General features: G+C 41.3%; 1 protein-coding gene across 6 annotated transcripts in view; it reads left to right on the top strand.

Moving 5' to 3' along the window:
* GRIA4 (glutamate ionotropic receptor AMPA type subunit 4) overlaps positions 1–15,264 on the top strand; it is a 215,861-nt gene that overhangs the window by 183,389 nt on the left and 17,208 nt on the right. For 3 of the 6 annotated variants that reach the window (XM_059467009.1, XM_059467008.1, XM_059467012.1), the window contains exon 14: positions 14,828–14,942. The exons of the other annotated variants lie outside the window; for them this stretch is intronic. In XM_059467009.1, coding sequence (XP_059322992.1) covers positions 14,828–14,942 — 115 coding nt within the window. The remainder of the gene's footprint in view (positions 1–14,827; positions 14,943–15,264) is intronic. 6 annotated transcript variants of the gene reach the window in all.

Here is a 15,264-nt window from a genome sequence, read left to right on the forward strand (position 1 = left end):
TGTAGTTGAAAGTGAACAGAAAGTCATCACAGTTTCTTGAGGATTTAGGATTTTTTTCCTGTCACAATTAAATAAGCAGGCTGCTATTTTTGGCATCTCTTTTAGATAGTGGGCAATTATCCAAAGCAGTTTCCAATTAGAGTGTTTTTAGTTCATCCAATTTGTAGGCCACAAGAGAAGATACTGTTGCATTAGATAAAATAATTGCAAATATTAGGACTGCATGTAGAACACAACATCCTTTTTTTGTTTTGGCCTCCTCACTTAAGACAAACATCAATAAATTGAACCTATTTCATGGAAGATGATCAAGATAGAGCTGGATATGAATCTGGACCTTCTCTGATGAGGAGAATCTGGGAGAGCTGGACTTGTTTAGACTGGAGCAGAGATGGTTTTGGGGCATCTTAGGAGCATCCCAGAGTGTCTGCGTGGGGGTCTTCGAGGATATGGAGCCAGACTCTTCACAGCAAAGTAGGGCAGGAAGGTCGGTGACCACGAACATAAAATGAAAGGGGAGAAGTTCAGACTGGATGTAGGGGGGAGCTACTTCCCCTGACTGCCTGAGGGCAGTCTGACAGTGACACTCTGCTCAGAGTGGCTGTGCAGGCTTCATCCTTGGGAGTGTACAAATGTGACTGGTTGAAGCCATGAGCAGTTTGATCTGACCTCAGGACCAACCCTTGTACGGGCAGGAGGTTGGACCAGAAAACTCCTTAGGCACTTTCCAGACTGCACTGTACGATGATCCTTTTTGAAAATTATGTCTATGTTAAGGATATCTTCATCACATTGAATCTCCTGGAGCTTCAGGAGTATTTGGAAAGTTGTAGTAGCTTATGGAAAGTGATGTTTATGTTTTCTGCTTTGTAGAAGGTCTTCTCCTGTCCATTAGGCTTTAGTTACAATTTCTGTGAATTAAATGTCAAGCAGATCATTCCCATCTGAATAAAACTTTCTTGCTGGAAAAGCAAAATAGAGTGAGAGAATTTGAAGTCCGTGAAGTAAGTGACAGTGCTTCGTACCTTTTCTTTGCCAGGGAAAAAGGAGCAGTTAACTTCCTAAGCAGCTTTATTTAGCTGCTGAGTGATTGACAGCATGGATTTTTTTGGGACTCCTGAGTGGGTCAAAATGTGGAAGATTCTGTTATGGGAGTCAAGTCACTCAGGTTGGCTGTCTCCCACTTTTGGCAGGAAAAATTAGGAGTATGTTGTGGTTAAGGACTGAATCAAGGAAACACACAGAAGTTTAGGCTTAATCCATCTCTGGGAAACCAGAAGGATAAATTCTCCATGAATAGTTGCCTGAAAAGACACAGATTTCTGAGAAGCAATGAAGTTTGATTGCCTGAAGTCATGTCATACTGGTGAGCTTATTTAATGACCCTGCCCAGATTTCCTGGGAGTCTTGAAGGAGATCTGTACTTCAGATTCACCTTTGCAAATTGAGGGTAATGACAATTGCCCATCAGCCTCAGAGGAATAGTGAAGATTAATAGCATTGTGTTTATTGCGCTGTGGATAGTTGAAGCCCATTCCCACTCCAGATGTTTCTATGATTATTTCAAATCCATGGAGGTGTGTGCGTCAGGATAAACATGGTGGTAGATTTCTCAGTGTCTTTGGTCAAAGAAACTGACAAGAAAAGAAAGTGACTGGGAAATTGTAACTTCAGCTAATGGTTTCTGAAACAGTTTGTGGTCTATGACCACATGTTTTGTGTTCCATTTAAGAAGCAATGGCAGAAATCTCCATCACCACTGGACCCTACTCTGTATGGCTTTTTTAATTAAAATCGGCACATGGACATGTGTTCAGGACAACAGTAATACATTATTTGTATCTCCATGACCACTGTGGATATCTATTAGTACTTTTAGTACTGTGTTTTCTCTGTTGCCTGGCTGCTTGTATTTGAAACATTACAAGCAGGTGTTCCTGTATCAATGTGATAGTGCTTGGTCCAGTTGGTCTGAGAGCTGCTATATTTGCATTTCAGAGAGTGGTTTGGGTTGGAAGGGACCTTAAAGATCATCTGTTTCCAACACCTGCCATGGGCAGGGACACCTCCACTACTGGACCAGGTGGTGTAGTGGATGAGAATGAGTGGGACATAGTAAAGTCATGGCAGAATCGTTGTACTAAGCTAACTGTGGCCTTTCCTTCACCACCACCAGTGGCAGTATAGGGACACAGAGCTGTGCAAAAGTGAAGGTGCTCTGTGCTTGAGCGGAATCTGTTTCCATGCTGGAGGAAGGTGGAGAGTTTGCTGCTGTGTGCATGGATGTATTGATGGTGACATCATATAGCTGGTTGCCAGAGGGATTGGATTGCCCTTGTGATCATTTCACCTGATGTTGGGCTGCTGTTCAGCTGGCTTCAGGGCATTTTAATTATCAGCACACTGGCTATTGGACCAACCATCTCATCTGGTTGCTGGCACTGATTATGTTTGTCTAAGCATATCAGATATTCCTCATTAACTTCTGCAATAATATTCAGACAGAAAGTCCTAGGAACTCTTCCAGCTAATCCCCATTTTGGCTGCTGACCAAATAAAGCTTTATGTGGCACAACTGTAATTGCTTCATTTGTATGGTATTGATCTGCCATTAGGCAAAACACAAGCCAGCATGTCACTAGGGCACAAGTTATGCAGTGCTCTTTATTCTTTGCATTGCAGTTGCAGCTCCAGTTCCCACCTGGGAAATAGCTCCCCTGTTTTTGTCTTTCAGTCTCTCCTTCTAATTAAAGTAATGAACTTCAAAGTGCTTGCACCATAATTGGACTAAAGCTTAAGAAAATGAGTCTTAGCTGGAATCTTTCCATTTATTGCCTTTATGAAAAAACTCAGTATGGAGGCACAAAGAAGCATGAATGTAATGTTACAGAAATCCCTCATGCCTCTTTTCAGTCTAAGTTTAGACCTGCCAAAAATTGTATGAACTGTACAAATCTCATGAATTAGTGATCTGTTTCTGGGGGCCATAAAAGTCAATAATCCATCCTGATTTCTGTGCTGCCAATAGCTTTTGTCATAGTGGCAACGTTTCATTAATAACTTCATGGACATTGATGTCAGTGGATGAATTCCCTCTGAAGCAAACAGCAGTTTTGCCCTACAGCTTTCCCATGTGGAGTAAGCTTTTCTTACTAGGAAAAAGTTATTGAAGAGCTTGCTTGTATTGTAGCCCTTTTAGTGCTGCAAATATATATTTGATTGGCTTTGCAGTCATATCATGCTTCATTCTCATTAAGGTGAGATTAGGGCTTGGTGGCTGAAAGGTCTAACCAGACAAGTCAAAAAGTTAGGAACGATACCTTAGGAACAGAACAAGCATGTGGTTGTTCCTAAAATAAAGATGTAGACATAAATAGAACCACAAAATCATAGAGTCACAGAATAGTTTGGGTGTGAAGAAACACTTAGGGGTCATCTAGTCCAACCCTACTGCACTGCTCAGAGCTCAGTCCAGCCTGATCTGGAATGTTTCCAGGAATGAGACACCTCTCTGGACAACCTAGTCCAATGTTCTACCATCCTTTTTCTAAGAAATCTATTCCTTATACGTAGACTAAGTCTACCTTATTTTAGTCTAAATCTGACTTCCTTTAGCTGAAAACCACTGCTCCTTGTTTTGTTTTAGCAGGCCCACTCTAAAGCTTTGTTCCCATCTTTCTTATTAACTCCCTTAAAGTATTGAAAGGCCTTAATAAGGTCTCCCTGGAACCTAGTTTTCTTCAAGCTGAACAATGGCAACTCTCTCAGCCAGTTCTGATGGGAGGGCTGCTCCGTTCTTCTGATCATTTTTTGGCTGCCCTCTGACCCCATTCTAACAGATCCCTGTCCTTCCTGTGCTGGAGTCCCTAGATCTGGATGGAGGTAGTCACAGGAGGGGAGTAGAGGGGTAGAATCACCTCCTTTGACTTGTTAGCCGTGCTTCTTTTTATGAATTCAGCTGAATGTGGCTACTCCATTAATTCCTGGGAACAGCAGTAGCACTTTTTTTTTTTTTTCTCCCAAATGCAGCTTTGGGAAGATGGCAGAAGTTGGGTTTTTTTCTTTCACTGTAGCTCTTGCCACAGGTACCTGTATCTGTCACCCTGAAAGTGGTTAAATGAAACTCCTTTTGTAAGACTCTTCTCTGAGGACATCTCAGAAATATTAGCTAGGATAGAGGATTTTTATCACTTTTTATGGAGAATCATAAGCTGACGATAAAGTAGTTCATGAAAAAGGCATGCAGAGATGCTCAGTTGAGGACTTTTACTTGTAGAAGTCACTCCACTGTGACTCCTGATGTTTTTCTGCCATATCTGAGTCTTAAAGACATCTTACACTAATCAGGTGCTCTTGTGAGATCCTGATGCTTGCAAGAAGGAAAATACATCAACATATCATAAGGAGTAGAAAACAGGCAAAGACCATTTCAGATGTAGCTCCTCTCAGCCATTATTGTATGTTCATAAATGGTAGATTTACCCTTACAGTAGTGAAAAATTGGAGAATTCTGAGAGTGAAATCTTTTCAAATATTGCCAGATTAGAACCAAATCTGCAAAAGTACCAGGTATGCTCAATACTGCACTAAAATCTTGCATTTGTTTTTATCCCCTGCTACCCACTAAATAGAACATACATTTATATAGCGCATTGAGATATGGGGCTGGTTAGGAACCTGAAGACCTAATATTTGCAGTTAGTCCAGCAGGATATTTAATCTTCCATGATTTGTAGTGAGATTCAGCAATAAGTTCTGACTCCTTTTGGATGTCACAGTAACATTTCTTCTGGGTAGGTGATTCAACCTAGGACTGGGTCTTCCTGCAGAGGAAAGCTGTGAAATGCTCAGTCAAAGGTACAGTATTTCTGCCACTGCTGGGACATGTTGAATGGAGTGAAAAATTAGAAGCTGCTGCAACAGCTGCCACCTGCTTTGCTCTGGAAGATTTTGATGTAGTAAAATCTTCCTCTGCATCAGGTAGCCAGAGTCAGTGATCTTAATAAGCTCTCTGGTAATCCATCAGTGATATCAAATGGATTGAGGTGGATGTAAAGAAGGAACAGCTTTCTAAGTTACAAGGAACCACACCATATTTCTATTCAATAAGCACTGAATTGCATCCAAAAGAGATATGTTTTCCTAGACTCATTCTGGGTGAAAATAGTCCTTCTGTGGCATTCAGAAACATATATTTTAAAGTCCTTACAAATATTATTAAGATATTATAAAAAGGAAAATTTAAATCCTCTGGCCAAGATCAGTAATCATGAATAATGTTTTCAGTCCTGTTAAATCATCCATTTGCAAAACAATAAGATTAATTGTGCAGCATTTGGCTTTTTCTTGAGATGGAGAGACATAAGGAGTCTCAACATATGCCTGGGTAACAAAACAGAATGTCATTGCAAGAGGCTTACACTAATGCAGTCTAAGTGGGAGAGGAGCAGGACAGCATGAGGCATGATAGATCTTCACTGCTGTGACCCTCACCTCAAGCTGCTACTCCCTGCTTTCAGCAGTGCCTATCCAACACAGATGGAACCTGTGCCTGGCACTGAACCACATGCTGTGCTTTGCCATGGAGCCCCGACCTGTCTGTGCCAATACCGTCATTTTCTTTCAGCTGGGGGACCCTGAACTTAGGAGTTACTGGAGAGGCAGGTGAAACAGTATCCAAACATCTTGCTGCGACCAAACTATGAATTGATATCTGCTTCACCTAAGGCATAAAAAGCAAAAAGCTTTCTGCCAGCCATACCAGAGGTGAAAGCATTATGTATTGGTGGGGGAGAGGGATGCACTTATACATGCTCACTTTACACATATCAATTTTTAAAATATTACTGTAAATTCTTTCCACAGTTTCAACTATGTAAAAACCATAAATGGTTTTTACTTCCTTTAGCTCAGGGTTGCTAATGTTTCTGAGGTGAAAGAGAGTTTTGAGGTTCTTGGCAGTGAGCTAAGCTTATATTGAGAGTGGTTCTGCAGCATGGAGTCAGTGCTACACTGGTGCTCAGACACTTTTGAAAAATGTCACAGAAGTGAGGGATTTGTTGAGGGTGGTGAGACACTGGCACAGGTTACCCAGCATTGTTGTGGATACCCCATCCCTGTAAGTGTTCAAGGCTGGATTGGATGGGGCTTTGAGCACCCTGGTCTAGTGGAAGGTATCCCTGCCTGTGGCGGGGGAGTTGGAACTAGATGATCTTTAAAGTCCCTTCCAACTCAAACTATTCTATGTCTCTATAATTCTACACCTTTAAAACATGTATTCTGACTTGCAGGTGTTGGAGTCCAGCAGCCTATTCACATAATCCTGCTTATGCTAGAACCAGCAAGAAAAATTTTGCTTTAAAAAAAAAATGCACTGCTCAATGACAACAGGATTAGGTAGTTGTTAGCAAAAATTAAAATAGTTCAGAGTTGGGAGAAACTAGAATTTCTGCTGCTGCTAAAGACTGTGTACTGAACCAATATGAACAGTTTCTCTAGGGACAATTTTATGTGTTTTTTATTTACTGTAAAGCTTTGTGTAAAACAGAGAAACAAGCTGAGTTGCAATCGCAGGTCAACTGCTGTTGTTTTTACACAGGCAAAATATATATTTGATTGCTTGTGCCAAGAAGTGTTTGCATACTGTAATTGGAATATCTTGCTGCAAAACAGCTTTCAATCTATATAAATATTTTAAACTACAGTCATCAGACCTCTAGCTGGTGTAAATTGTCAGAACCTCTTTGAATTCAAAGTAGCTGTGGCAATTTTTAGCAGCAGTGGGTCTCCCATTAATTGGAACTCCTGCTGATCCTCAAGGTGTCAGTTTGGCTCATATTTGTTTACAAAGCTCAGCTCGAGGAACTAAACATGTACTATACTTGGGATATCCATAGAAGCTGTAAATACTCACTGGCCCTGGAAATTAACCATCTTATTTGGATGGCTAAATGAAGAATGCTTAACTTATTTTAATTAACAACAATTGAAAAGTATCTGAGCACTGCTGTAAATTTCCCATCTCTAAATAGATAGGAATAAACATACATTCTTGTAAAAATACTTTATTCTTATTGTTTGACTAATATTTTGATATATTTTTCTTTAAGAGGTGTTTTAAGTGCCCTAGGACAGGGGGATTTTAAAATAATGTTTTTAAAAGGCTTCAGCTTCTAATGCAGCACAGAACCTGCCCAGAGCTTTCTTGCAACACTTTGGCTTTTTACAGTCCAGTCAATTCTTCAGGGCAGGGGTATGTGAATTTTGCAAGATGGAATTCGGGAGGCATTCACTGTTCTGGTAGGTCCTGAGCTGGACCTGAGCATTCTGCTGAGATGTCTGATCACGTCCTTTCTTTGATCAGCATGAATATAAAAATGGAGAAGCTTAGCAGAAAAGCCTGAGAGACCCACTGGAGAAGAGCTAGTATATTATGAAGACTCACAACAAGAATACTAGCAGTTCTTTATTTAATATAAATGCTGGCCAAGTTGTGACAGCAAGTGCCAAGGACTCTATTTTGTGTGAACTAACATGTGAAAATGTTTTGATGACTCCTGTGCTTCAGTATTTGAATACAGGTTTTTTCATACAAGTAATGTGACAGCATGCAAACCTTTATAAATCCCAGTAAAAATATTTCCCCTGTAAGGTCTTAAATGGGTTTAAGAGGACATGTTTTCAAAGCAGGCAGGTCTTTTGTCTTTAAAGTTTAGATCATTTTCTTGTAAAAATGTTCAGGCATTAGCTCTTCTTTTTAATATTTATGTTATTGATCTTTCAAGCCTTCTGAGTACACAGTGATGTAAGCTTTGGCTACATCTTCCTCATTAACAGAGTGCTTGTTTCATTCCTAATTTATTAAACATATTCAGCAGTGCCATGCAGCTTTGCACTTAATTTCTCTGATGAATTGTCAAACACCCTTAAACCACACTGCATTTGTGTCATGTTACAATCTGCCATCAGTGCTTTTCAAAACAGGGATAAAATAAACAGCTCAAAAGATGTGCAGGTCTTAATTTTTTGCTTGGTAAGGTTGCATTTTAATTTTTCCTGTTAAAATTTATTTGAATGGATGATATACACAAGCTGTAAAAATGCACCCACTTGTGTTTTGCTAAGCACTTTTAAGACAGATCCTCAGCTGCATGCAGGAAGCGCTAGGCTGGGGGTGAGGAGAAGCTCCTGGCAGCTGTGGCCTCCTCTTCCCAAGCCACCTGGGCTGGAAACAGATTAGATCACGAGAGAATAGCTGAATTCACATCACTGAAATGAGGTCACTGACCTTGGCTTCACCAAGCACCCTCTCTGCCTTGTCCTGCAGGAGGAAGCCCTCCAGGAGTGCCCAGGGGCCACTCTGCATGATGGCTGCACCAGCTGCAGGGTAGCTGCAGGGAAGGACATCCACAGTGCAAGGAAGAAAATGAGCTTGGGGTTGCTTGGGACACATCATCACTTGCCAACACTGGCTGTGATACTGCAGTCCCAGGAAAGCTTTTCCTTCAGTGGTGATGCACCACCACATCTGTACATCTGTGGTTTTACTTCCCATGTTTGCTGTTACCTCCTTCTTTACAGGCAGCAGTTATATAGGAGTATATGAGCAACAATTATGGGACAATGTGGTCATATATTTTATCCTAGTAGAAAGGAAGCCTGTACTTTGCCAGTTGGTCCTTACCTCACATATGGAGCTTTGTTCATATGACCTTCAGTATTCCTTGTTGAACTTTGTTATATGTTCAGACAGCCTGAGGTTAACCAGAGATGACATCTCTCTGCACCATGTAACTTCTAAGTGACTGAGTGTTTCTGAGACTTTGAAATCCCTTGTGGGAATGATTTGTGAAAAGCCTTTTGGAGGGTTGGGGTCTCTGCTGTGCTTTTGACTCCTCAGCTGCAGCGGTGGCCCCAGCCTTTCTGGGACAATGGGCTGTACAGTATGGCTGCAATTTAAACAAGGCTCTCTTCGTGTATGTAGGGTCTCATTAGTGAGTCACGTTATTTTTGCACATCTTGTTCATTCATTATTGCAAGTGAACAACATCCCCAGCTCTGGAAGTGAGACAACAGTGCCGCCGCCTGTGATGGTAACTGCAGAACTGTGCTAAGGATCTGCCCAGGATGCAGGGAAGTATTTTTGCTATCTAACACACCAGTTACACAGGATTTATGAGACTAAGTGCAGGAAAGGGATTCAGGAAAATGTCAAAGCTGTTTAAATAGCTAAGACATTTAAGTTTTCCTGGCAAAGCTCTACTGGCTGCTAAAATATTGTTATTAAATGCCTACAGCAGAGATCCTGCCTTGGTTGTAATGAGTGCTTAGGTACCTGTCTGTGCCTTTATGCCAGTATTCAGTATTTAGTATTCAAAAGTGGATATTCTGAGACTGTACTTCATGGAGGCAGTCTCCATGAACCAGGCCAAGGCTGAGTCCTTGGAATTGCATTTGGGAATGATGCTGAATGGTGCAGATGGGTGGTGCTTTCTACCCATCCTGTGAACCATGGTGCATCCAGATATTTTGGGAACTGAATTACTTAAATGAAAAGCAGCTGTGGCTGAGAGTATACATATTTGTATACAAGTGTACATACATCTGGATAGATATTCACCCTAACTAGGCTGGAGAGAGCCTTTTTTATGTATTGTGTGTATTCAAGCTCTGGGCATTAGTTGATCTTACTGAGCAGAATGCATTTCATGTTTTAGTTCCTGTTTTCTAAGGGGTGATGAGTTCCTGTGCTGAAATTGATGTTGAAAGTGTTGCAATAGGCAAAATTTTGTGTCCCTTTTCATGATGTACTGCTATGACTGTCTCAGATTTCCAGCAGTGCTTGTGATGTTGGCCGTGGTGGTCCCTAGCCTGGACCTCTATCTCGTTCCCTTGTGGTGCAGGAACCTTTGTGTGTCTTTATCAGCTGTGGAAATACCCCTCCTGTGGTTGAGCATGTACATGAGCTGGGTACCACAGTGTGGTGCACCATGCTGTTCAGGTCATTTGTTGCATGCCTCCCTCGCTGCTTCTTACAGACTGAAGTGCAACAGATGGGTCAACTGCTAACCACTGCTAACTGTGATCCAGACTCCTGAGAAGTCAAAGCAAACCTCTCTGCTGGCTTCCCTGGGCTTTGGACAAACACCCTGCTGCAATTCTTTTGGGTAACAAATGAGGTATCTGTTTGAAATCACTGAGGTTATTTTGCAAGGGACTGGATAGTCCCCTTGTCATCTGTCTGTGTAATTTCATCTTTTGATGACTGTGAAAGGTGTATCTACAGCACAGATGGGCTCTTCTGAAAAAAAAAGGGATACTTATTAATGTATTAAACTTCTCACTGCCGTTTATTTATAAGGACATGGACAGTGATTTTAAATGAGCAAAAATTATTTCATTCTTATCACATTTTTCATACTGTAATTCTAAAGACTCATTTAAAATAGCTGTGATCCATGCATTGAAATCACTGTCCATGCACCCAAGTACTTTTGAAGTGAGGGCTGCAGTTTGTCTGATCTGGCTTGACTACTGCATGCAAAGACTGTTTTCTTCAGAGTAATGGAAGAGGCAGGACTGTGCAGTGACACCAAGGACTAAGAGTCAAATATGAAAGGCCTTGCCTGCTTTCTACTATTAAACCCTGACTCTTGTAAAGATGCCAGTTCCTTTATTGAGGAATACGCTGTCTTTAGTGGGAGTTTGGGCTAAGTGTGCTATTGCGGATACAGTCCTACTTTTTAAGATTAAGTGTGCTATTGCGGATACAGTCCTACTTTTTAAGATGAAAGAAAAGTTTCTGCCATGGAGACTCAGGTTTCCAAATGCCTTCCTCTGTGGCAGAACAAAGCACTGTCTAGGATGAGTGTGGGTGATCCAGCCTGGCTCTGAGGTCTGGGTGTATAATTTTCAATGCAGTCACCATTGCACGTTTTAGGCTCTCAGTTATAACCTACCTGGGAGGTACAGCAGAGTTGAGCAAAGGTTCTCTGTGTTTTGCTAACCAGAGGGAAATTATTTATTTCCACATGTTGAGGGGCACCTGGATAACAAAGCAACAGAGAAAGCAGTGTGAAACTAACCTGGTTTTACATGGCCTACTAGACGTGATGAGGACAATAATGTGTTACATTTGTAAACAATACAGTTTAATTTCAGAGTGATGATTGCAGCTTAAATCCACATTTACTTCTTCATCCTTTTTATTTTCATTTCTCTATTGTGCTGTGAAACTGTCTATGGATATGGCTAATAACCCAGCTAAATAACCCTCTCATGAATGGGTTTCATTCATTTATTTATTACTCTAGGATTACTATCAACCAGCTGCAGCTTTTCTAAATGATTGTGGGAAAATTTTCCTTGATAATCTTTAATGCTTTGAAAGATAAATTTAAACATTTGGCAAGTGAGAAAGCTCTTTCCCTTCAACATGAAAATTAAACATGAAAACTTATGTTAGTTGTCAAAGACATCACCTAGTTGCTTTTAATTCAGCTTGGAATATCCAAGTGAAAGGTGTAAGTAGACTAACTTGAAAAAGAAGTTGTAAATTATCAAGTAACATCTTCACCCAAAATAAGATAAAGATTGAAAAGAAAAACCCTTTCTAAGAACATTAGCATAAGGACTTTGTCTAATTTGGTGAGCTTTAATGTTCACACTTGAGAGACTACAGCTCAGAGGAAATAGTTTGAAGATGATTTTTTCAGATAGACAGATTGATAGGGCTTCCCATCTGCTTTAAAATCAGACTGAGATTAAGTGGCTTGTTGAATTGAGAGTTAGTGATATTCCTTGAGATACATTTCATTTTTCATGGGAGTGATCACTCCTGCCTGCATCTGTAGAACTGTCAAAGCAGCTGCTTGTGTTATTGCTGCCCGCTGTGACAATTCAACATAGCAACATTAAATTAGACCTTGGTTTGGATCCTGTTGAAGCGAGAAGGAGTTTTGACATTGACTTTGTAGACAGCAGGCTCCAGATATATATCTAAGCAATTTTCAGAATAAGTAATGTTGTTCAGCATCAAAGAAATGTGTTTCCAGGATCATCTTTCATGTATGGCCCAGTCCCCATGTCCTTAAAAGGTAACATTTATATTTAGTGTACTGGAAATCTCTCTAAGTGGCAAGGCTGGCCATACAGTTACCTTTCTGAAGGGGCAAACAGACTGACAGCACAGGCTTTGTAATGAAAAGCTGAGTATGAAAAGTCTGTAGTAAATATGACTGATTCAAAAGCAATTGCTTCCAAGAACAAAAGGGACAAATGAACAATTTCATTCCAATTTTGCAATTGCTTTTCTCCCTCTGGAGTGTGAACCATAATTAGAGCACTTACACAAAATCACATTTGTCAGCCTGGCTGCTAAATTCCCCTTAAAGATTTATCCACCAAGAGCAGTCTGTTATCACTCCCACTACAGCCTGAAGTTCTCACTTTCAGGGACAGATAAGCAATCACTTTATCTCTGTTGAAAATCTCATGTAAATCTAACTGCAGCGAAGTTAAGGAACATCAGATCTACACACAAGTAGTTTCCAAATTTCATGACCAGCCAGCAAGGACTTGTCTTTCATCCAGGAGGAGCTTTATGAAAAGCTGTTACCAGAAGACAGTAAAAGTTTGCCCTGAAGCTGACATTTGTCCCACAGATGGGCCAGAGTAGTAAAGCGCTCTCCATAAGCTATGAAGTACCATTATCTGAACCTGGCTGCCAGGAAGATACCTCTCTTAATAAGAGAAAAAATTTACATTCCAAGACCAGAAAGGACCCCCAGAGATGAGAGATCAGCCACCTCTAGAGAGGCTGAATCACAAACCCAGTGTCTTCTAGTGCCATATAATTTGATAGAACCCTGATGCCAGAGGATCACTTCCTGACCCTTCTCTGAGTGCTTTGAAGGTGTTGCATCCTCTCGTTGTTGAAATGAGAATGTTATTGACAGTCATAGTTCTTGTCATATCCCACTCAGTCCTGACAGACAGATCTTGAGAGCATTAAACAAATTCAGAGAGAGAAACTCCCATCTTTCTCAACCCCATATCATCCCCAAAGAGCAGTAGGTAAGCTACTGACACCTCTCAAGTAATTTGGAGATGAACTGTGCCACTGCTCCACGTGCCTCTGCAGAGCCACACGAGAGCCTGGGCAGACACCCATCAGAGAGAGTGTACATTTCTCATAGGCATGGATGCAAGAAGAACCTCTGGACATAAAAATAGGAAGATACAATTTTACTGATACTGATGTAGTTGTATATCATTAGGGTATGTGACTCTTTAGGGTCCTAGTAATAATACAGATAGGAAGCTGTACATTTAAACAAGGGCAAAGTTTCCTTTGGAGATGATGAAGGCTGCATAAATACCTTGGCAAGATTAGTTATCAACTGATTTTAAAATGTTATATTGGCTATAGTCACTATCATAAATCCAAATACCTTACATTCAGGTTTGTATGGTGGTCTATACTGTCCAACTGCTGCCATCCAATCCTGATGCTCTGGACACCTAAAGGGACACCTGTGAGCACAGAAGAAACTGCATCATAGGACCAGCTGTGTCCTAGTTCGTGGCTGAATTCCAGTACAATTCCAGCAGCCTTGAACTCCTACAGAAGCAGTGGTTCTGTGCTTTAACCTTCATGTTGGCAGTGCCCCTCTGCCTGCACAGATCCAAAGTCTCTCTCATCTGAAAAAAAGAGCATTTAAACATGATATGGAGGACACCAGGCTCACAGAACCCCTTTCAGTCTGTTGTGCCCATGCCACTGTGTTGCTAGCAAAGCAGGATTTGTCTTTCATCCGCTGGTAGCATAACATGTTAAACTCTCCAGAGAAAAGTTCTCAGGATGTCCAAAAAATCTCTTTGTATCTTGGGCCCTCAGGATGTCCAAAATACCTTCTTATCTCTCAGCACTTAACTAACTGGCTAGCTTTTCTCTTCCAGCAGTGCTTGAACTTCAGTTTGGCCATGTTTCCCTAGCATAGACACCCTTCATCACCACCTTCCTTCTCATTCCTCAGGTGCTCTTTGGGCTGGGACACAGGGTGCTCTCCCAGAAGAGCAGGGCAGTCCCTAGAGTCATGGCACTAAGCTAGACCCCAGGTCCTGCCTTTCAGCCAAGCCTCTAATGTGCAAAGGGAGCAGGACCCTAGAGCCTGCATCCCATATGCACAGATGTGCCAGCTGCAGGATTTCAGACAGACAGACAGACAGACGGACCTCTGGACACTTTTGTACAGTGCTTTCTATTGACTGGCTCTGGACAGCGTCTTTGTCAGTGTGTGAGCTGTTAGTCCTCTTCCTCCCACAGCCTGTTCCTGGAGCCCTAATCCTTAGCTCATGCAGGATCAGTCAGAAGTGCTACATGTCAGAATTGCAGTGACACGGCGACTGGCAGCATCTAGCACAGGCAGTCTGGATCTTGCCTCTTTAGTACATGGGGATGCATTTTCTCATCTGCTTGAAAAAACAGCCTGGGCCCACACTTTAAATATAGATTCAAATAAATCTGTGTAAATCGTTTTTAATTCCAGACAGAGTTTTATCATCAATTTGCAAAAATAGTTTGAGTTGGTTGATAGAATTTTTGCATTAAAATCCAAGCTGTTCTGAAAATCGTTTCTAGAACTGGAAACACATTTTTCACATTTGGAAGTAACCACAATTATTTGTGCTGCCAAGGGCTTTGAAATATGGAAATGAGAGGTTTATTTAGTGTGTGGATCAAGCTTATAAACAGCTTAAGTCCTCATTCCTTCTAACATCTTAACAGCTGTGCAGTTTCTTACAAAATATGTTTTATCGTTTCAAGAAATGCTGTTAACCTCGCAGTTTTAAAACTGAATGAACAAGGCCTCTTGGACAAATTGAAAAACAAATGGTGGTACGACAAAGGAGAATGTGGCAGCGGGGGAGGTGACTCCAAGGTTAGCCTCAATGTCACCAAAAGCGGGTAAACAGTATGTGAAGTAATTGGTGCATCTGCTGGGGTCTCACCTGCCGCCAAACAGCTTCACCAGTAGCACAGCACTGCTGGTTCTGCAGCTGAAACCGAGGTGTATGCAATTACTGTAAAAGCAAAAATATTTGCATTTGTTAAAGCACCCCAAGGGAAACTCATAAATGGTCTCTGGGATGAGATCCGTCACCAATTTTCAGAAACATGTATCTTCTGAAATTGTGGTGAGCCTTTTCCAAGCTTGTTAAATACCTTCTGAAGCCTGCTCACCAGCTAAGACTTTTTTCCTA

The sequence above is a fragment of the Ammospiza nelsoni genome, chromosome 2, assembly GCF_027579445.1.
Source record: "Ammospiza nelsoni isolate bAmmNel1 chromosome 2, bAmmNel1.pri, whole genome shotgun sequence".
Classification (NCBI taxonomy): Eukaryota; Metazoa; Chordata; class Aves; order Passeriformes; family Passerellidae; genus Ammospiza; species Ammospiza nelsoni.